The sequence below is a fragment of the Aedes aegypti genome, chromosome 3 (genome assembly GCF_002204515.2).
Source record: "Aedes aegypti strain LVP_AGWG chromosome 3, AaegL5.0 Primary Assembly, whole genome shotgun sequence".
NCBI classification, from domain to species: Eukaryota; Metazoa; Arthropoda; class Insecta; order Diptera; family Culicidae; genus Aedes; species Aedes aegypti.
Window position 1 is genome coordinate 204,138,648 of NC_035109.1, and position 22,306 is coordinate 204,160,953.

The window sequence follows — 22,306 nt, forward strand, 5'->3', positions numbered from 1 at the left end:
AGTGTAAAAATTGATTGTCAGTGTCAAAAATCAACATTTTTCGCACGGATATATTCTAGCAATATTAATAACTTTCAAATGAAGTCGTCTGACATTATTTTTATTTGATAAAATAATTCTTTATATTAAAAACATAAGACCTCGTGAGCGGTTATTGGGCCACTAGGAATTTGTGTGTGTTCCAATAACCGCTCATGCGAAAAATTGAGCAAAATTTTAAAGAAATGATGATTTTATTATACAGCCTTCTTTATTGCATTAGTAGATATGGTTTGACCACAGAAAATATCAGGATAAATAACGAAATTGCATAAAAATATGCATTTTTCTAGTAAGTTCGTCACGAAATCTGTTTACCGTGAGGGGAAATAGGAACACTTAGGCGGCATCCATTTATTACGTAACGCTAAATATGGAAATTTTCGACCCCCTCCCCCCCGTCCGTAACGCTTTTTGTATGAAAAATTTCAAATTTTTGTATGAGCCGTAACGCTTGAGCCTACTCCCCCCCTCCCCCTAGAGCGTTACGTAATTTACGGATGACGCCTTACATGCAGTAACAAATGCAATTTAATATTTTTTATAAAAGTTTTTCATGTTCTTTTTATTTTGCCGCTGATTACCTATACTTGGAGCTACACTGTGACATAAAAATAGTATTGATCGACACAATAGTTATTTTATAATAAACATTTGGACACATAACTTCCCTTAAATGAGCGGAATCTGGTGCACTGATGGTATTTGAATGTATCAAGCAACGTTAGCGTAGTTACGGTATAGTTGTAGATTGAAAACAAGCAACATTCGTGTTTCTTTTTAATAAACTCATTCTGACTGATTTGAGGAACAAGGCGGGGGGCCTTGTTCTAATCATAATCAAGAATACTTAAAGCATGAACATCACTATTCCTGCCCATGGCTATCTTTCCCGTAACTTAAAATATAGGAAAGATATGTTGAAGTAAACATTACTTAATAATTAGAGGCCACCGACTCAGCGAGACCCTTATAAGTGCTACGGAGGAGGAGGTTTGGGAGAGGTAGGAGGTCAGGAATCGCATGAAAAGCTAGCGATAGATCATGTGCAATAGTTTTTTTATTCTTTTAGTTAGATCTTTTAAATGCCGGCAATCAAAAGAGAAAACAATAGTTTATTGTATAAATAGTATTTCGCGCAGTATTAAAATCAAAAATCATACAAAAAAGAAAGAAAACGAGTTTGAACTAAACACCCGAGGACAACACAGTCTGTTTTTCTACTCAAAATTATACCCTCTACGGTCATCGAACGGTTAAAAAAGGCACCCACAACCCATTGTAAGCAGCATAACACTCGTCCGGATAGCACGCGCAAACCGAACAATAATATCAAACTATTGCTGTGGGCGTTTGAAACGCGAATATCAAATGAGGAAACACCAAATGCGGAAAAAACAAAATACGCGGTAAGATTTTTTTTTTAAATGCGCTGTCAAAGATATTTTTTTATAGTTTGGCGGTGATATCAATGATTGTCGCTAGGTGTTCCCTGATTGTTTTGTCGTACCGCATTTTGAGCTTCGTTAGATTTGCACCTCAAATGCAAACACTGATAAAAATCCACACGTTTGATCCGTGTGTTTCAAATTATGGATGGATTCATGAACGTCTATATCGATTCGTTGTGATTTTCTTACGAACTTCGTGTGTATTACACATTCAATTCTTTAGTTTAGTTTATGGACTGATTCATCAATCGACAACATGAATTTCATAGTTTTTCGCATAAGTTCCTGGAGCTTTCCATTTCAAATTCGTATACGTCAACCTATGGGTGCATAGATCATCATCCAACACGGATTCAGTGTGTTTAACTTATGGTTATCTTGTGTCATGATCAGGGATGAGAAAAGTACTGGAGCAAACATTTACCGCCTCTACATTTACATCTTTCTACACGACCATCAGAATCCAAAGTAAACCATGACGGTTCAAAACAAAAAAATGTCACGGCTCTTCAAAAATGTAATCTTCTTCTTCCTAACGTTTTTCAACCCCGAATGCGAAAAGACTCGAGCACAGTGGTGACACGATTTTTGCGGTTTTCGGGGTTTTGCATTTTTGCTCGATAAAGGCAGTATGAAATTGAACTTGTTTATATGTATCGTAACGGAATGATTGTGGTCTTTCTGTTAGAGCTAATAGATTTCAATTAGTTGAAAACACAAGCGAAATATTAGCGATTGAATGATTTAACACTTTTTTCAATCATTCAGCTTGGAATGGCTGCCCGAAAATGGTCATAGTGGAGAGACAAAAACAGTCAAGCAGTGTGTGAACCGTTGGCAGCGCAACGCCTGATGGTATTGATGCTGCTGCTGCTTTGTGTTTTGGTGGAATGGCAGAATCGATGAACTGTGGTGAATTGTGGTCACAGTTCCCAAGACTGGTCATGATCATCATGTTCAAGTTGGTTGATTTGAAATCGATGAGCTTGCTGTCGATTTCCGTGTTCCAAATTTCTAAATTGTTTGTGATCAACCCATAGCGAACTAAATTGCGGTCCGACCTCGTGTCGAACAACAGTCATCATCATTTTCCAAAGATAAGAAGCAAATTCTGAAGCTGAACGTGTTACAGGTCGGACTCGATTATCCGGAGACTCGATTATCCGGTGACTCGATTATCCGGGATTCGATTATCCGGAATTTTAGACTCGATTCTTCGGAATTTGTTTTTTTAATGTTAATGTTTTTAATTTTTTATGCATAAATCTGAGATAATTTGGTATTGCAATATACAATATGAATGGTTTTGCAGTTTTGAACATATTTAAGAAAAGGGGGGGGTTTGAAAAAGTGTTTTTTTTTTTGTGTATGTTAATCAATTTCTTTTTCTAGTAAAGACCCCTACTGTTCCTAGAAATAATTTCTGGCTACACCACCGCATCATATAAATAAAACAATAAAAAAGATAATATTTAAATTATTTTATCACAAATTTAAATTTCTTTCTTAGTGATTCCATTATCCGGAGGATTCGATTAACCGGAGTGAAAAAAAAAATCGATACTCCGGATAATCGAGTCCGACCTGTACCGTGTAAATTCCGAAAGGCGTGTAAAAAAAGCCATGTAAAAATAAAACGTGCAAAAAATACCGTGTAAAAATAACTTGAGTGTAATTCGAATCCTGCCGGGCGAGGATCTTTTCGTAATGGAAATTCTCTCGACATTCCATTACTTTGTGCTTGCCACACGATATAAAAATGTAAAAATGGATAAAAGGCAAAGAAAGCTCTCAGTAAGTAACTGTGGAAGTTCTCATACGAAAACTAAGCTGAGAAGCAGACTCTGTGGAAGTTGGAATGTTAGTTGGAATTAATAGCAAGTATAAAATTTGTTTAAACAAATGTGATTTGTTTAGAAATAATGTTCACGAATAGAGCTAACTCTGTGACATGGAATTGTAACAACTAGTGCTCATTGATAATTCTGAAATTCATACAACTGATTAAGGTGAAACATCTCGGAATCCAAAGATGGCCGGCACAATGGCCGACTTGTGTCACTACTCACGATTTCAAAGGCACTAAACTAGAGAAATAGTTGATAAACGTTTCTGATCTTCTTATTTTAGCTTTCTGCACAAAGCCAAAATAAAAAGTGCACTGTTGTTGGATGCTTTTTTCGCGAGATTAGTGCCTTTGAAGCTGTAGTGCAATCTTAGAAGTTGATTCTAAACTGTTTCACCTTAATGGTTCATGTTTGATAGCTCAAAATAGCGTATCATGAACACTTGCAAAAATCGTGGATGGAATTGCAGAAATATTTCATTATTTATCTTTATTTAAGTGGCTTTTCGCCCATGACGAGTTCGCCACTCATTACAGAACATATGGATATGGTAATTGTAGATTTCGCCAAAATTTACAGTAATGTAGACTCGCTTATTTCCGCACACATCCCAAGTAATCACAAGCATTATAGCATTACACGTCTTCTACTGCATATCAACAATACTGATGCGACATTGCTTTTATTCGACAAATTTTAAGAGCTGTCAGGCAACAGAACATTAACGCTACATTACAAATGTATCAATGCACTAATATCACGTTTTGAACTTGGTTGCTTTATAAACAACCTTGCATTAGTTTGGCTATATCGAAGCCCTTTTCCACTTTTAACCTATCGTAATGGTAGGCTTACAGCAATGCAGCCGCTTTATATGAGCAATGATATAATGCTCCATGGTTGCTATCTTGAGTCTTTCATATACTTAAGGAAACCTCCGTGCGCAAAACTGCTTCCATAAATGACGGAAAAGCATTACGCATTTGATAGTTAATGTATTGATTTTGAAGTTACCTGTTCAATCTGGAAAATTTATGCAAAAGAATTTACCGTCAACGTACCAGTATCCGCTCATGTTCCAGTAGCCCGCTCACGAGTTGAAAAAGTAAGGTAATTTGAGTAAATACACAAAAAAATGTCCACAGTATGATTCAACTTGTCGATTTGAACCGTATAGCTGCTATAGTTTTCAAATTTCCTTTGTGAAAGCTTATCTTTTTTCAGTGTGAGCGGGCTACTGGAACATGAGCGGATACTGGTGCACTGATGGTACTTCATATTAGTATTACATAAATAAAACAAACAATAATCGACGCGAGCACATTGATCCTACTTCTTCAGTCCACTTTCAAAAGAGTAATGGACACAGCCGAAGAATAAAATAGCACTCTTGTCCATATTTGATACCCCTGATATTTGTATTTGGCAACACTTAATCCAACATTTATTTCCAATAAAGATAATAAATTAATAATAAATTCAGACATATTGCATGTCATTTTTCTCTATGTCTAGGTAGGTAATACCTAGTTTGGAAGATTGAATTTAGGAATGTTGCTATATAAGCGAAATCATGTGTTTTGTCAAACTCACAATGACCAAACTGCCGTGAATCGCAAGTCAGTCTCATCTGCAAAAAGTAGCCATTGAGAAAATGGTCTGTGAAGTTTCCAAACTCTTTTCCATACGAATAGTCAAAAAATTCCAGAGGATTGGAACATGTTCAAATCTTAATGAAACTTTCACAATTTGCTTCTCACTACAATATCTTTCTGAGAAAAATATTAAGATGATCAAAACACGGTTCATTTTTGTGTTACACGGTTCGGAAATCTGTAGTGGGACTGATATGCGGTTACTTTTCATAACGGGCCAATTTGACTTGCTATTTTTCCTACTTTTTCCGAACATATCTTATTATGTATCTCATTAGGGCAGCTGAAAGAGCATTGGTAGATATGTTGAAAACTGAACTCAACTCAATTTTGACGAAAATGCAGGGACTGACTTGCGATTCACGGCAGCGAAGGTGGTCCAATGAGCTGAGGGGTTCGGTACAAAGGTTTAATTTGGTCTATTAAACCTTTGTACTTTTTTTTGTGAACGCTTGGTATGACATGAAGCATAGTCATGTAAAAATCATCATCATATATAACATCTTACCAAGGAATGAAGCAGTTTCTAATTTGACATTCGGATTTTTGTTGCCCAAGGCCTCCAAAATGTCTTCCTGAATGGCCTCGAGCGTCGTGGAAGGATAGATCGCATCAATGGCATCCCGAAGGGCAGTAACTACGTTCGCTTTCTTTTCCTTAAACTTTTCCAATATCGCCGGGACGCATGCCTGTAAAAAATAAAACTTTTCAACAAATTTCTAACAAGACAATCGGAAGTGCATTGTACCCCGGCATAAGTATTGAATTTCTTCGCTAACCCTCGAGCGAGCATTGCCAAACATTTGCCACCTAGAGCCACCAGAACCACATTGGTATCTTTGGAGATGATCTTCTTGAGAGCACGAACAACATCTCCATAGTCTCCGGGCTGAAGTTTTGGATTCTGCAGCAATGTCTCCAATGCTTCTAGTGATTCTTTCCGTTCCTGCCACTTCTTGGCTTCCAGTTTCTCGTAGAAATCTTTCGGCAATTTTGAAAGGATATCTACCGGATCGATGAGATCCATTGGATCTATCTCTTCAGCCTCGTCTGCTTCGTTATCGTCTCCAGCGTCATCCACGTCCCCACTACTGCTGGCGGCCACAGCTGCTAACATTTGCTTCTCCTGCTGTGATCGGAGATACCGCGTTGGAATCGCTTTTTCGCCGCTTACTTTCTCGAATTCTGCTTCCAGTTCTGTCAGAAGAACAGCTGGCAGAGTTGCTATTTGTGATTTGAAAGCCGCTCCAATCCATCGGTAGATTTCAATCGTCAGAGATTTGGATTCATCACGCACCGCCTTGTCACGATCGCTCAGCAAGGTCGGAAGTTTCTTAACAATTGGTTTAATGCTGATTACTTTGTTGCCGAACTCTCGCAAGGCCTGGGTAATCGATACCACACAAGCCGCTACGATTTTGGGGTTCTTCTGTTCAGTTCCCTTCAACAGTTCCTCCAGCACAATCTCGTGCTTCTCGATTTCAATGTACATCAAAGTGATCTGTGCGGCCAGATCCTTCGTTTTGGCCTTGGGAGCTCCAATACATTTCGTGACGATTCCGCTCATGACTTCTCCAACGGTTTTACCAGCATTGCCACTGTTCTCGACAAACACCAGCGTTGCCTCCAGTCCTTTTTCCTGGGCCACGGCATTGCTGTCGGTGACGAATTTTTTGACCAGTCCAAGATATTTGTTCCATTCGGGCGACTTTTCGTCGTCTATTGTACGGAAAAGTTTGGCCGCTTCCTCATAACCGTCGACACGGGCCTTCCACAGTTTATGCACGCATCGTTCATCGATCGGCAGCTTCTTGTATTCGGTATCTTCCTCCATGGTTATGCCCGGCTGATGAAGAGAGCTTAGTTACTAAACTCAAACTGCAAAAGAAAAGAGAAAAGTGGACAAAATATTATGAAACAACTGATTTTCACTCGGGTGCGAAAGTAAAAGTTGAACAGCCTTAAAGTAGGAAGACAGCAAACTGACCACCAATTGCACTGGTTTCAAGGTTAGCCACCATAAACGACACGAGCAATGAGGTGGTCATGTTCCCTTATATGGTAACTCTATCAAGAGGCCACAAATGTTGTAGGTGTGTCCTTCCGCACAGCACTGACGGAGAATGTGCGTGAAAAGGAAATGAGGAAAGACATAAATCACAATAAGGCATGAGATCGAATTCCTCATTATTACACATCAGAGTACAGCTTCCATCGATACAGCACGCAATTTTAAGATTATTTTAATACCTGAATGATTAATGATGATAAGATAGTCTCCAATATGGCAATGACACAAATCTTCCAATTGATGGGGAACGTGCCTCTGTAGAGCCGACCTTCTGGTACCTGTTGTTCGAATATATCTACACTGTTACTTCAAAAGGGCCTAACTGAACTGAGCGATTTCTCTTCATCGATCTTCTTTTTCGCTTATAACTTTGCTAAATTAAATAAGGCAGCGTTAATTTACTACGTAACGCATTTTGTATGAAAATTTTCAAAATTTTGTATAAGTTGTAACGCTTGAGCGTTACGTAATCTAGAGACGGCGCCAAAATGTGTAATATTTCTTGTTAATAAAGGAAGATATATTGAATCTTTATTCTACAGCACAAAAATATACTACGAAAAAATAATCAGTTTTCTGCAATAACGCAAAGAAAGCAAAGATAAATGTAGATAAGCCCTTAAGAAAACATAACGCTGATATGTTTGATTAAATGAGACAAAACAAATTTCCATTTCCCGATTACCCTAGATAGGCGTGTAGAGTGGGTCTATCACAAAAGGCCGAATCATACAAGGCTAAATCCACAATAAGTCAAATCACAAAAGGCCAAACCATAGGGCCGAAATCAATTAAATTGAAGTCCACAAAAAATCTACACATTTTTCTACAATATTTTTGGACATTTTTACAGTAGGGTAAGGCCGAACAAAATGCCAAAGTAAGATTACTAACTGAATGAGAGTTTATTCAGATGAAATACTACTTAGTGTTTTTGGGTGTATTACCTAAGAATGCATCCGTATAATTTTCTATATATTTTTTCTTTTAACTACTAAAGTATTTAGTCGCGCTGTTGTATTTTGTACAATACAGGTGGATAAACCCCCTGCCTTCTGTGATTCGGACTTTTTTTGATAATCTCGCGTAGTTTCGGTAGCGGTTGTTTCAATTGTCTAAGAATTAACACTACGGACTTCTTGTTCCGGTGGTAAGAGTTCACATCACATGATACCCCCAAATTCATGGCGATTCATGCCCCCGTGTGTAGGAATGAATGGCTAAAGGGGTCTAAATAAAACCTAGCTGCAAACGCAACCTGTGCAGTTCTAGGGCGCCCTCCACAGTGGTATGCCCTTCCTGCGCTACCCGGAGCAATGGTGCAGGCGACCTTGTGTTTCTCCCAACCCCCTGAAGAAAGCGCTAGTTCTTGAAGCTACCAGATGGTGGCTAGTGCTGAGTAAACAAATTTAGGCTTTACCCTCATCAAACCCCGCGCGGTAGCGACACATGTCGTATGAGAAAAAAAATATACTATTGATATTAATCTCACATTATGCCCAACAAAATGGCCCTTTCAAATCAGCACCTTTTTCAGCACCAAATTTTTGGCTTCTTCCAGTTGTATGTTGGTCCTGTGGTTTCTCCGAGATAATCGACTGCTCTTCTTCAGTCTCAAGTCTGAGGCTAAATGAGGGTGGTATTATAAATATGTTGTAATTCACTTTAAATTCTCACCTGTACGGTTTCGTAATATGCGTTTTACAGTGTATTCTATGGTTTTCGACTTTGGCGACTTGTAATAGATATCGATCTGGCTTATCCGCTGCTGATCTCTCTCGTGCTGTGATTGTAATACTCCGGCCTAGTTTGGGTAGTGGCTACGGTTAGGATAGCTCAGATCATTCTTTACCATCTTCCCAAAGAAATAGCCTAAGGTGGTTCCGGGGAGATAAGGGTCTGAGGCCAAGGGTCATGTCGATGCACTGTACACCAATTCAAAAAGAATTGCTCAAGTACAGTTCATGGGCTGGTTTTAGCGGGTCGTCTTTGGTGCGTCATCCCCGCATTCTCTAAGTTACTTTCTGAGGGGATCTGTTTGCAGATTTCCCCCTTTTAAAAAACAAAAAAAAACATTCTTTAGCATAAAAGGACAGCAACGATCAATATTTTCAAAATGCTACAGCCCAAGTGGCGTCAATTCAAGATCCTTTTTTCATAAGGGAAACTTTTATTTTCTGCATCTCCTTTTTATTTTTCTTATTATTCATCTTTCACTTTATTATAGAGACTTTCAGCCCTGAGGTGATTCGTCTCTGAAGGAACTTCTATCTTGGTAATCATGTGGACCCAGGTTATTGCTACATTCAGTAACCATGAAATGGCAAACATGCTCGGATTTGCTGCTAGACTCATTTATAGATGTAAGTGCTGTCACAATTGATGTTGCTATTGGTGACTTCAATAGGAATTACGTCGATCGTTCTGTGTGTTTACCGCATGATGAACCAACCCTAAAGGATGATTTCGAACGAGTTGTCGTACACTCCGTAACAAATTGCCTTCCGTTGATTGTGGTCATTTTTGGGCACAACATAGCATCATCTGAAGCAGCTCAGATACTAATTTGAGAGTCCCCATTTTGATGGAATACCTAAGTAGTACAGTTCTTGGAGTACTTAATATAGGCAATCGCCCTACATTAATTTAGATGTTTTCACTTCTGGCACAATTGTCCTGGCTCCAAGTGATCTCACAGTTGCTTGTCACTTTCCTAATAATAAATTCCAAGCAACTCCTTTTACGGGAAGGGTGAACCAGGGTAGGTGTACGACTGCCAGCTACGAACAAAGCTAGCCTATATGTATGCCAAATGGTATTTTGTGTATGTTATTCAGTTGGAGCTGCCTGACAGCTTTACTTGTCAAGGCTAAACCCTCGGTCTGGCTCTTGCCAAGTTTCCCCTTTATCCCCAATATTAAGACGGACTAGGCTATGGTGCCAACATGAACATTGTTTTTTATTAGTATTGTGACGTGGTAGGTAGTTTTTGAAAAAATACACATATTCCTTTGCTTCTGAGAAAACGAAGCATTGTAAAATTCAGCAATTCCTTTAGAATGTGTTTGAAATGTAGTGTCATTACTATACTGTCTAGTCGAAAAATCTTAAATTTGTTTTACCAAATTAGGATGATAGTGTTGTCTAATAGCACAGAACACCTAGATAAAAGAAATGAATGTAATGTTTGAAATTAAAAAAAAAGACTAATAGGTACAGCGGCGAAGAATGAGAAGCAGTCGGCGAAAACAAAACTAAATTTTATTATGATTTCGCCTCTTCGTCGAATTTTAAATTTTCAATGCATAAATCAAAAATATAGCTCACTTGTGATTTTTCCTGAAAAAAATCATCAAAATCGATCGAATGATTGCGATGTTACATAATGTTGAAACTTCGATTTTGGTACCCGGTACTGTAAAGGTTAATTGAAATACACAAAGCAGATTTATATATATTTATATATATATATATAAATATATATATATATATATATATATATATATATATATATATATATATATATATATATATATATATATATATATATATATATATAAAAATCATCAAAATCGATCGAATGATTGCGATGTTACATAATGTTGAAACTTCGATTTTGGTACCCGGTACTGTAAAGGTTAATTGAAATACACAAAGCAGATTTATATATATTTATATATATATATATATATATATATATATATATATATATATATATATATTAGAGTGGTTCAAAAAATCGTTTTTGCTCCACACCGCTTATTCGATTCTAGATCAAATTCAGAGTGTCCTCCCAAAATTTGAGCTCATTTGGATGAAAACTGAGACTGCACAAGCCCTTTGAAGTTTATATGGAATTTACTATGGGAAATGCAAACAATTCATTCAATCGGTCATGGTGTTTGCCCATGTGCTCTTGAGGATTAGAACTGTGTTGATACTGTGAGATACATTTATCAGTTACAACTTTGCCGAAGACCGTTTTTAAATCGGATGCCCCAGTAATTAGTTATTGATTTTTGAATGAGTTGTAATACTTTGACTATAATTATTGGGCTGTTCTGCAGGCATCACTGGGTATATGCAGTAAAACATAGTAGCCATGATTTGTGCGTGCTATCTTTCGCGCCAGGTGCAGCAATGTTGCCTGTTCAGAAGTTAAATGAGCACTACTGAAGAATTTGTGACTGGATATAAATCAATAACTAATTACTGAGGCGTTGGATTTGAAAACGGTCTTCGGCAAAGTTGTAGCTGATAAATGTATCTCACAGTATCAACATAGCTCTAATCCCCAAGAGCATATGGACAAACACTATGACCGATTGAATGAATTGGTTGCTTTTCCCATAGTAATTCCCATATAAACTTCAAAGGGCTTGTGCAGTCTCAGTTTTCATCCAAATGAGCTCAAATTTTGGGAGGACATTCAGAATTTGATCTAGAATCGAATGAGCGGTGTGGAGCAAAAACGATTTTTTGAACCACTATAATATATATATAATAAATATATATAAATCTGCTTTGTGTATTTCAATTAACCTTTACAGTACCGGGTACCAAAATCGAAGTTTCAACATTATGTAACATCGCAATCATTCGATCGATTTTGATGATTTTTTTCAGGAAAAATCACAAGTGAGCTATATTTTTGATTTATGCATTGAAAATTTAAAATTCGACGAAGAGGCGAAATCATAATAAAATTTAGTTTTGTTTTCGCCGACTGCTTCTCATTCTTCGCCGCTGTACCTATTAGTCTTTTTTTTAATTTCAAACATTACATTCATTTCTTTTATCTAGGTGTTCTGTGCTATTAGACAACACTATCATCCTAATTTGGTAAAACAAATTTAAGATTTTTCGACTAGACAGTATAGTAATGACACTACATTTCAAACACATTCTAAAGGAATTGCTGAATTTTACAATGCTTCGTTTTCTCAGAAGCAAAGGAATATGGGTATTTTTCAAAAACTGCCTACCACGTCACAATACTAATAAAAAACAATGTTCATGTTGGCACCATAGCCTAGTCCGTCTGAATATTGGGGATAAAGGGGAAACTTGGCAAGAGCCAGACCGAGGGTTTAGCCTTGACAAGTAAAGCTGTCAGGCAGCTCCAACTGAATAACATACACAAAATACCATTTGGCATACATATAGGCTAGCTTTGTTCGTAGCTGGCAGTCGTACACCTACCCTGGTTCACCCTTCCCGTAAAAGGAGTTGCTTGGAATTTATTATTAGGAAAGTGACAAGCAACTGTGAGATCACTTGGAGCCAGGACAATTGTGCCAGAAGTGAAAACATCTAAATTAATGTAGGGCGATTGCCTATATTAAGTACTCCAAGAACTGTACTACTTAGGTATTCCATCAAAATGGGGACTCTCAAATTAGTATCTGAGCTGCTTCAGATGATGCTATGTTGTGCCCAAAAATGACCACAATCAACGGAAGGCAATTTGTTACGGAGTGTACGACAACTCGTTCGAAATCATCCTTTAGGGTTGGTTCATCATGCGGTAAACACACAGAACGATCGACGTAATTCCTATTGAAGTCACCAATAGCAACATCAATTGTGACAGCACTTACATCTATAAATGAGTCTAGCAGCAAATCCGAGCATGTTTGCCATTTCATGGTTACTGAATGTAGCAATAACCTGGGTCCACATGATTACCAAGATAGAAGTTCCTTCAGAGACGAATCACCTCAGGGCTGAAAGTCTCTATAATAAAGTGAAAGATGAATAATAAGAAAAATAAAAAGGAGATGCAGAAAATAAAAGTTTCCCTTATGAAAAAAGGATCTTGAATTGACGCCACTTGGGCTGTAGCATTTTGAAAATATTGATCGTTGCTGTCCTTTTATGCTAAAGAATGTTTTTTTTGTTTTTTACAAGGGGGAAATCTGCAAACAGATCCCCTCAGAAAGTAACTTAGAGAATGCGGGGATGACGCACCAAAGACGACCCGCTAAAACCAGCCCATGAACTGTACTTGAGCAATTCTTTTTGAATTGGTGTACAGTGCATCGACATGACCCTTGGCCTCAGACCCTTATCTCCCCGGAACCACCTTAGGCTATTTCTTTGGGAAGATGGTAAAGAATGATCTGAGCTATCCTAACCGTAGCCACTACCCAAACTAGGCCGGAGTTTTACAATCACAGCACGAGAGAGATCAGCAGCGGATAAGCCAGATCGATATCTATTACAAGTCGCCAAAGTCGAAAACCATAGAATACACTGTAAAACGCATATTACGAAACCGTACAGGTGAGAATTTAAAGTGAATTACAACATATTTATAATACCACCCTCATTTAGCCTCAGACTTGAGACTGAAGAAGAGCAGTCGATTATCTCGGAGAAACCACAGGACCAACATACAACTGGAAGAAGCCAAAAATTTGGTGCTGAAAAAGGTGCTGATTTGAAAGGGCCATTTTGTTGGGCATAATGTGAGATTAATATCAATAGTATATTTTTTTTCTCATACGACATGTGTCGCTACCGCGCGGGGTTTGATGAGGGTAAAGCCTAAATTTGTTTACTCAGCACTAGCCACCATCTGGTAGCTTCAAGAACTAGCGCTTTCTTCAGGGGGTTGGGAGAAACACAAGGTCGCCTGCACCATTGCTCCGGGTAGCGCAGGAAGGGCATACCACTGTGGAGGGCGCCCTAGAACTGCACAGGTTGCGTTTGCAGCTAGGTTTTATTTAGACCCCTTTAGCCATTCATTCCTACACACGGGGGCATGAATCGCCATGAATTTGGGGGTATCCTGTGATGTGAACTCTTACCACCGGAACAAGAAGTCCGTAGTGTTAATTCTTAGACAATTGAAACAACCGCTACCGAAACTACGCGAGATTATCAAAAAAAGTCCGAATCACAGAAGGCAGGGGGTTTATCCACCTGTATTGTACAAAATACAACAGCGCGACTAAATACTTTAGTAGTTAAAAGAAAAAATATATAGAAAATTATACGGATGCATTCTTAGGTAATACACCCAAAAACACTAAGTAGTATTTCATCTGAATAAACTCTCATTCAGTTAGTAATCTTACTTTGGCATTTTGTTCGGCCTTACCCTACTGTAAAAATGTCCAAAAATATTGTAGAAAAATGTGTAGATTTTTTGTGGACTTCAATTTAATTGATTTCGGCCCTATGGTTTGGCCTTTTGTGATTTGACTTATTGTGGATTTAGCCTTGTATGATTCGGCCTTTTGTGATAGACCCACTCTACACGCCTATCTAGGGTAATCGGGAAATGGAAATTTGTTTTGTCTCATTTAATCAAACATATCAGCGTTATGTTTTCTTAAGGGCTTATCTACATTTATCTTTGCTTTCTTTGCGTTATTGCAGAAAACTGATTATTTTTTCGTAGTATATTTTTGTGCTGTAGAATAAAGATTCAATATATCTTCCTTTATTAACAAGAAATATTACACATTTTGGCGCCGTCTCCAGATTACGTAACGCTCAAGCGTTACAACTTATACAAAATTTTGAAAATTTTCATACAAAATGCGTTACGTAGTAAATTAACGCTGCCTTATTTAATTTAGCAAAGTTATAAGCGAAAAAGAGGATCGATGAAGAGAAATCGCTCAGTTCAGTTAGGCCCTTTTGAAGTAACAGTGTAGATATATTCGAACAACAGGTACCAGAAGGTCGGCTCTACAGAGGCACGTTCCCCATCAATTGGAAGATTTGTGTCATTGCCATATTGGAGACTATCTTATCATCATTAATCATTCAGGTATTAAAATAATCTTAAAATTGCGTGCTGTATCGATGGAAGCTGTACTCTGATGTGTAATAATGAGGAATTCGATCTCATGCCTTATTGTGATTTATGTCTTTCCTCATTTCCTTTTCACGCACATTCTCCGTCAGTGCTGTGCGGAAGGACACACCTACAACATTTGTGGCCTCTTGATAGAGTTACCATATAAGGGAACATGACCACTTCATTGCTCGTGTCGTTTATGGTGGCTAACCTTCGATTTTGGTACCCGGTACTGTAAAGGTTAATTGAAATACACAAAGCAGATTATATATATATATATATATATATATATATATATATATATATATATATATATATATATATATATATCGATTTTTTTTCACTCCGAATAAACGAATCCTCCGGATAATCGAATCACTAAAAGAAAAATTAAAATCTGCGATAATAATACTTCATTATTATCTATTTCCGCTGTTTTATTTATATGATGCAGTGGCGCAGCCAGAAATTATTTCTAGGAACATTGGTGTTGCCACCACTGGCAGCACTGATTTGAATTGAATGGATACGCGATACCCCTCGACGAGACTATGCACGCAACGGGTGATATGAACCGATGCGTAAGAAACGTCAGGGAGACCAACGAACGTCAAAACCCACATACATTTCGCAAGTCATAGTAGATGCTAAGAATAATGTGAATTCTTTCTTCCTAATTATTGAAAATTACTAGTTATATCAAAGTATTTAGATGGTGCCAGTTATTCCCTGAATTTGTTACGGTGTTTTGCGCTATAAGTATGATATGCAGTACGATAGACAGTAAAATCCTGAAACTAAGAAAAATTTGTTCTAGTATAGGTTATTAAGAGCACTACGTCTCAGATATTGTCCTCAGATCCAATTTCTGAAATACCCATTGTGCTTTGGCTGTAAGTTACTTCTGATTTAACAATTTGATCTAAGCAAACTGAATTAAATACTCCAATAGGGATCCTCTAGTTACGCATCGAAATCAAGTTTGTTGGGGATCAATCGAATTAAGGCGACCAGTTGTAAGTAAACATGAATTTATTGCCTGCGAGTTAAACTTATAAATAAACACTTTACAGCTTAAAGAATTCTGCACTGAAATCCATCGTGCTTCTCTGTTAAGAGGTCCCGAAAAATCTCCCCAACAAAAACTTTAAGAACTGCTTTGATCAGCAAGAAGAGGCGAAGTATGCCTGAAACGGATCTGTACGACTGCAAACTATGCCGGAGGTCGAATAACGTTGATGATATGGTCTTCTGTGCGGTATGTCAAGAATGGTATCATTACCAGTGCGTGGGAGTTACATCAGCGGTAGCAAACGAAAGCTGGATGTGTGCACGATGCGCGGCTCTACCGTCGTCCACACGAATTGGTGAGCTTTTTGGAAATGATCTGGTACTCCCGGCCACCATCGCTACCGTATCGTTAGTAGGGGCCACTGAATCATCGGCGATCGTAGGTTCAACCTCTTCCGAGGTATCACCTGCGGCGAGTGCTGCACTACCGCTAGTGGCAACTGCAGTATCTCCAGCTGTGACGTCGATTGCAGCTAGTCTGATGCCACCCGCAGTTGCTGGACCATCCGGTTGGATAACTACAACGACCCCGGCTGTAAGTGCAACTAACTATGGCCAATCCCTATTGACGGAGCAGGCACGAGCGAGTTTACAATGGGTGCAGGAACATCGAGCATTCCTCGAGCGGCAAATGGAAGAGAGCCACAAGAAGGAATTAGAGAGGAAGAAGGCCATGTTGGGGCAACTCGCGAATAATGCCATGCAAGGCGTTATTACTGGAGTGACATCGAATAGCATCAATGAGCAGTCCGCTGCAGTTGGAACCAGTAGCGTAGGAGGCTGGCTGGGAAGGATGATCGGCGAGATGGAAAATCTGTCGCTCACACCAGCGTGCACGGAGACAAGGGTGACAGCACCAGTAATATCCGTACACAACAACAACTCCACACCGACAACTGCGGGTTCTGCTAGCCGAAGCGTGTTCGATCCATCTTTCTCATCACTTCTCCTTGGAGTGCCTAGTAGTATGTCGAGAGCTCCCACAGACTCATTTTCTGCATGTCAGTACACTACTATGCCATCTACCCCTCTATATGGATACTCACAACCGAGCCGAGACCAGTTCCAACAAATCAGCGTGTTTCCAATTAGCACCCCGGTTTCCTCTATTAGTCTGAGGAATGCTAATTTGACGAACGTAGTCACCGCCTGCCCAACAGTTCCCACCGCATCGATTCCACCGCAGGTGCCGGTTTATGGAGGGTTACCAGCAAATTCAAGCATACCCAGAACGGATCCGATTCCCGTTCCCCCACAAGGTTCTTTGGGTAGCCATCCTTTGGTTAACGCAGCTCAAGCTCTTCCGTTGCCACAAGCGTCACCTTTTCCAACGTTTCCTACGCAGCAGCAATTGTTAGCGCGACAAGTCATGCCGAGAGATCTTCCACTGTTTCGGGGCGACCCGGAAGATTGGCCGCTATTTTTTAGTGCATATACTAATTCAACAGCCGCATGTGGATACACCAACGTGGAGAATTTGGCACGGCTTCAACGTGCGCTACAGGGTAAGGCATTCGATGCAGTAAAAAGCCGTTTGCTTCTTCCAGCGTGCGTCCCACAAGTCATTTCCACGTTGTACATGCTGTACGGGAGGCCAGAGTTGATCATCCAGACATTGCTGGACAAAGTTCGGGAAACTCCCGCACCAAGGGCAGACAGGCTGGAAACGTTGATCACCTTTGGTATGGCGGTGCAAAATCTGTGCGACCACATCGAGGCAACGGGGCAAGTAGCGCACCTGTGCAACCCAGTTTTACTGCGAGAGTTAGTCGACAAAATTCCTGCGCAACAACGTCTAAACTGGGCGTTATACAAACAACAGTTCGCTGGGGTTGATCTTCGCACATTTGCTGGTTTTATGTCGATGTTGGTATCAGCCGCCTCGGACGTCACAGTCACAACGGATTCTAAGCAATCACGCTTGGGACGAGGAGAGCGTGGCAGAGATAAAAACTTTCTCAATGCTCATGCTGCCAGCGAACCAGCCTCGAATCTAGTGAGTCAAGACGGGGAGATAAAGAAAGTAGAAGTCAAGGAGGTACTGTGCCTGGCATGCAATGGGCGTAATCACAAAGTGAAAGATTGTGCAACGTTCAAAAAGTGGGAGCCGGACAGTCGCTGGAAGACGATTCAAGATCATCATCTTTGTCGCACATGCTTAGGGAAGCACGGGCGCCGTCCTTGTAAGCTGCAAGCTGTTTGTGGTGTTGATGGGTGTCAGCAACGTCACCATCAGTTACTGCACTCCGGCAGTCAGAAACGCCCTGCCCCAATGAGAGAAGGGCAAAAAACTGTGAAGCAGAACGATAACCCTGCTGAAGGGCTAAATGCACACCATGCTACCAAGAAATCGACATTATTTCGCATCCTTCCCGTGAAGCTGTTTTGGAAAGATAAAACTGTAGAAACCTTTGCGTTTTTGGATGACGGCTCGGACATGACTTTGGTCGAGCAATCGATTGCAGAACGATTAGGCATCGATGACGGCGAACCACTCCCACTTTGCTTAACGTGGACCAGCAATGTAACTCGCCAGGAACCCAAGTCCCAACGAATTCGTCTAGAAATCTCCGGAGCCAGCAAAAGTGAACGGTTCACTTTAAACGATACAAGAACAGTTTCTAGCCTCAATCTTCCGAAGCAAACATTGAAGTACGCTGAATTAGCTCGGCAATACAATTACCTTCGTGGTCTTCCAGTAACCAGCTATGAATCAGCAACTCCAGGCATTTTGATTGGCTCGAACAATGCCAGTCTTACTGCGACGCTATGTCTACGCGAAGGTCAGCTAGGGGACCCCTTAGCCAGTAAGACTCGACTCGGTTGGTCGATCTACGGATATACAGCGGATGGAGAGAAGGTCAACAACTTCACGCTGCACGTGTGCGAGTGTCGACGAGAATGCCAAGCAGGCCAAGATCTTCACGATCTCGTCAAGCAGTATTTCACGCTCGAGAGCATCGGCGTTTCGGCGGACAAGGCACCAGAATCGGAGGAGGACAAGCGTGCTCGTCAGATTTTAGAGGACACCACGAAGCGCATTTCAAACAAGTTTGAGACCGGGCTGCTGTGGCGCCATGACCATGTGGAATTTCCTAATAGTTTTCCCATGGCAATGCGTCGTCTGGAATGTTTCGAGCGGAGGATGAAAAAGGATCCAGATCTGCGTACAAGCGTACAACAACTGATGGGCGAATATATGGAAAACAATTATATACACGAGGTGACGCAAGATGAAAAGGAGTCGATAGATCCTCGGAGGGTGTGGTACTTGCCGTTGGGCGCCGTAAGAAACCCGAAGAAGCCGGGCAAAACTAGGCTCGTTTGGGATGCTGCGGCAAAAGTGGGAGGAGTGTCTTTCAACTCGATGCTTCTCAAAGGGCCCGACTTACTAACACCTTTGGCTTTGGTGCTATGTAGATTTCGCGAACGACCGGTGGCAGTTTGCGGGGACCTGAAGCAAATGTTTCACCAGTTCAGAATTCGCCAACAAGATGCACACAGTCAGCGGTTCCTGTACCGAGAACACCCCTCGCAACCCGTAAAAATGTTCGTTATGGACGTCGGTACCTTTGGGGCCACATGCTCTCCCTGTCAGGCCCAATATATTAAAAACCGCAACGCGAAGGAACACGAAACAGAATTTCCCGAAGCAGCAAAGGCAATCGTAGAAAAACACTATGTCGATGATTATCTTGACAGTTTCGACACAGAAGCGGAAGCAATCAAGGTTGCTCTTGAAGTTAAAGAAGTTCATGCTCGTGGAGGGTTTGAGATCCGGAATTGGCGCTCTAACTCGGACGCCCTTCTGCGACGGGTCGGGGAGCCCAGAGGAATCCAGTCGAAAGTCATCAGTATCGATTTAGAGGGCGATGCGGAACGAGTTTTGGGCCTCCTATGGTTGCCGGAGGAAGATGTAATCGCATTTGCCACTGACCAACAGTTTGACGGTATTATACCGACGAAGCGAAATATCCTACGTTGTGTCATGAGCCTGTTTGACTCACAAGGTATATTGTCGCATATAACAATACAGGGACGGATGATCATTCAGGATACGTGGCGCAAACAGACGCAATGGGACGACGAAGTCGATGAATCAGTTCGTATACGCTGGCTTCGATGGACGGAGCTGTTTAAGAAGGTCGGACAGATGAGACTACACAGAGCCTACTTTCCAGGATTCACCGCTGCAGATATTGGTTCAGTAGAGCTGCATATTTTCACGGATGCAAGTGAGGAAGCTTACGCTTGCACAGCTTACTTCCGGGTCATTATAATGGGGAAGGTATATGTTACGCTGGTGATGGCTAAGGCGAAAGTTGCACCGTTGAAATCTTTATCAGTACCTCGTCTGGAGTTGATGGGGGCACTACTGGGAGCAAGGCTGGCCAAAGCGGTGAAGGAATATCATACTCTTCCGATATGCCGTCGAGTAATGTGGACAGACTCTAAAACAACGCTGGCGTGGGTTAAATCGCAGCATTGCCGGTACCGACAGTTCGTGGCTTTTCGAGTGGGAGAAATTCTAAGCAAGACAGAAGCCACCGAGTGGAGATACGTCCCAACACAACATAACCCAGCTGACGATGCAACTAAATGGGGCAAGCAGGGCTGGTAGCAGTCAGACAGTAAAATAATAGTGACTTTAGTGACCAAAATGATCAAAAAAGTGACTAAATAGTGACCAAAAAGTGACCTAAAAGTGACTTGAAAACTACAAGTATAAGTCACAAAAATGACTTGAAATGGAAATACGTTCTATGTGTAAATTAACCTTCTCTCTGTGCGAAAAAAGCTACGTTGTTTGTGTTTTGGGATCCCCAGAATGTTCAACAAAGCAAACATATAGTGTATAGCCTTTAGAGTAATGAGCAACTTTGCCAAATACATCAATATTACAAATCATCAGAATTTAGAACCATCGTATGATCTATAGAACGTCATAGTCGCTTAGGGGAATCAGAAAACCATGTTTTTTAGCTAGCGCCATCATGTGGTGAAATTCCCAACTGACCAATGCATAATATAATAGCCCACTCCCTATTGCAAATCTTCACCGAAGAATGTATAATTTTATATAGAACTTCTTCTGAGATATTAGCGTCCAAAGTTTCAAAAATTCAATTTTTCACAATTTCACAAAATTTCCCCGCAATGAACGCAATGAAGCCCCCTTTTGAATTTTCTTAATTTTTTTAATAAAATTCAATTAAATTTGCTTTCCAAAACACAGACAACGTACTATTTTCATGAAAATATTCGATGAACTATTTTTCAAGATAATTGATAAAAAATCCTATCACGGAAATTCACCAACGTATGTAAAAATTTCACAAATCGGTTCATTGACAAAAAAAGTTACAGCCCCGTCAATGATTCTTAAAAGATGACGCATTTGAGATTTCACTTGACTTATCATTTTTTACGAAACGAACATTAGTTTAATATTGGTGAAAAAAAACATAAACTTTGGTATAATTTTAGCAAACTTCATGTTCATAAGGAACTTACTGGCAAAAATTAATTGAAGATTTTGAAGTAGCGATGCAAAACGAATTACTTGAAGCATTTCTCAACAAATCTGGTGAATAAATCGAGAGAAAAATTTTGGTTGTTGACGAAACTGCTAATCTGTGGCAGAATTTCTGTTAAATTAAACCGTTTCTTGCAAATAAACAATAACTCCAGAACACAATTGATTATTGACGAATACGAGACAAACCGAATAAGATGACTGTTATTGAAAATAATCATATTACCGTAAGGACGCCATTCACCGCTCATTTAAGGTGAAACACCTCGGAATCCAAAGATGACCGGCACAATGGCCGGCTTGTAGGGGCTCACGTTTTCAAAGGCACTAAACTGGAGAAATAGTTGGCAAACGGTCCTGATCTTTTTATTTTAAACTTTCTGGTTGTGCACAAAGCCAAAATAAAAAGTGCACTGTTGTTGGATGCTTCCTTAGCGAGATTTGTGCCTTTGAAGTTTGAGTGCAATCTCAGAAGTTGATTCCAAACTGTGTCACCTTAACAGCATTTCAACACATTAAATTCTGTCAAAAATTGTTTTTTCGATATTTTTCGCAACTTTTTGCGCTAGACGCAAGATAAAACATTTGTTTTTGTAGGAAAGAAGTTGACATGTGAACAACGTATAATGGTACCGAATAACACGTGTGCCAATGATACATGTGTAGGGCGCCATTCACCGCTCATCCTAAGTATTAGACTCTATATACACAACTAGTTGGAATTAATTTACTTTCATTAGCTGGTTGTTATCTTTGTACTATAGTACAACAACATATTGAAGCGTGGCAGCTAAGAAGCATTTTTCAATCTGCCATAATAAAT

At 40.0% G+C, this 22,306-nt stretch overlaps 1 protein-coding gene across 4 annotated transcripts in view; it reads right to left on the reverse strand.

The window, feature by feature from the left end:
• Positions 1 to 22,306, reverse strand: part of LOC5566944 (protein mini spindles) — a 108,229-nt gene that overhangs the window by 73,474 nt on the left and 12,449 nt on the right. For all 4 annotated transcript variants that reach the window (XM_021850924.1, XM_021850926.1, XM_021850927.1 and 1 more), the window contains exons 2-3: positions 5,741 to 6,870; positions 5,501 to 5,681 (exon numbers count right to left, since the gene is read on the reverse strand). In XM_021850924.1, coding sequence (XP_021706616.1) covers positions 5,501 to 5,681; positions 5,741 to 6,826 — 1,267 coding nt within the window. In that variant the 5' untranslated portion in view covers positions 6,827 to 6,870. The remainder of the gene's footprint in view (positions 1 to 5,500; positions 5,682 to 5,740; positions 6,871 to 22,306) is intronic.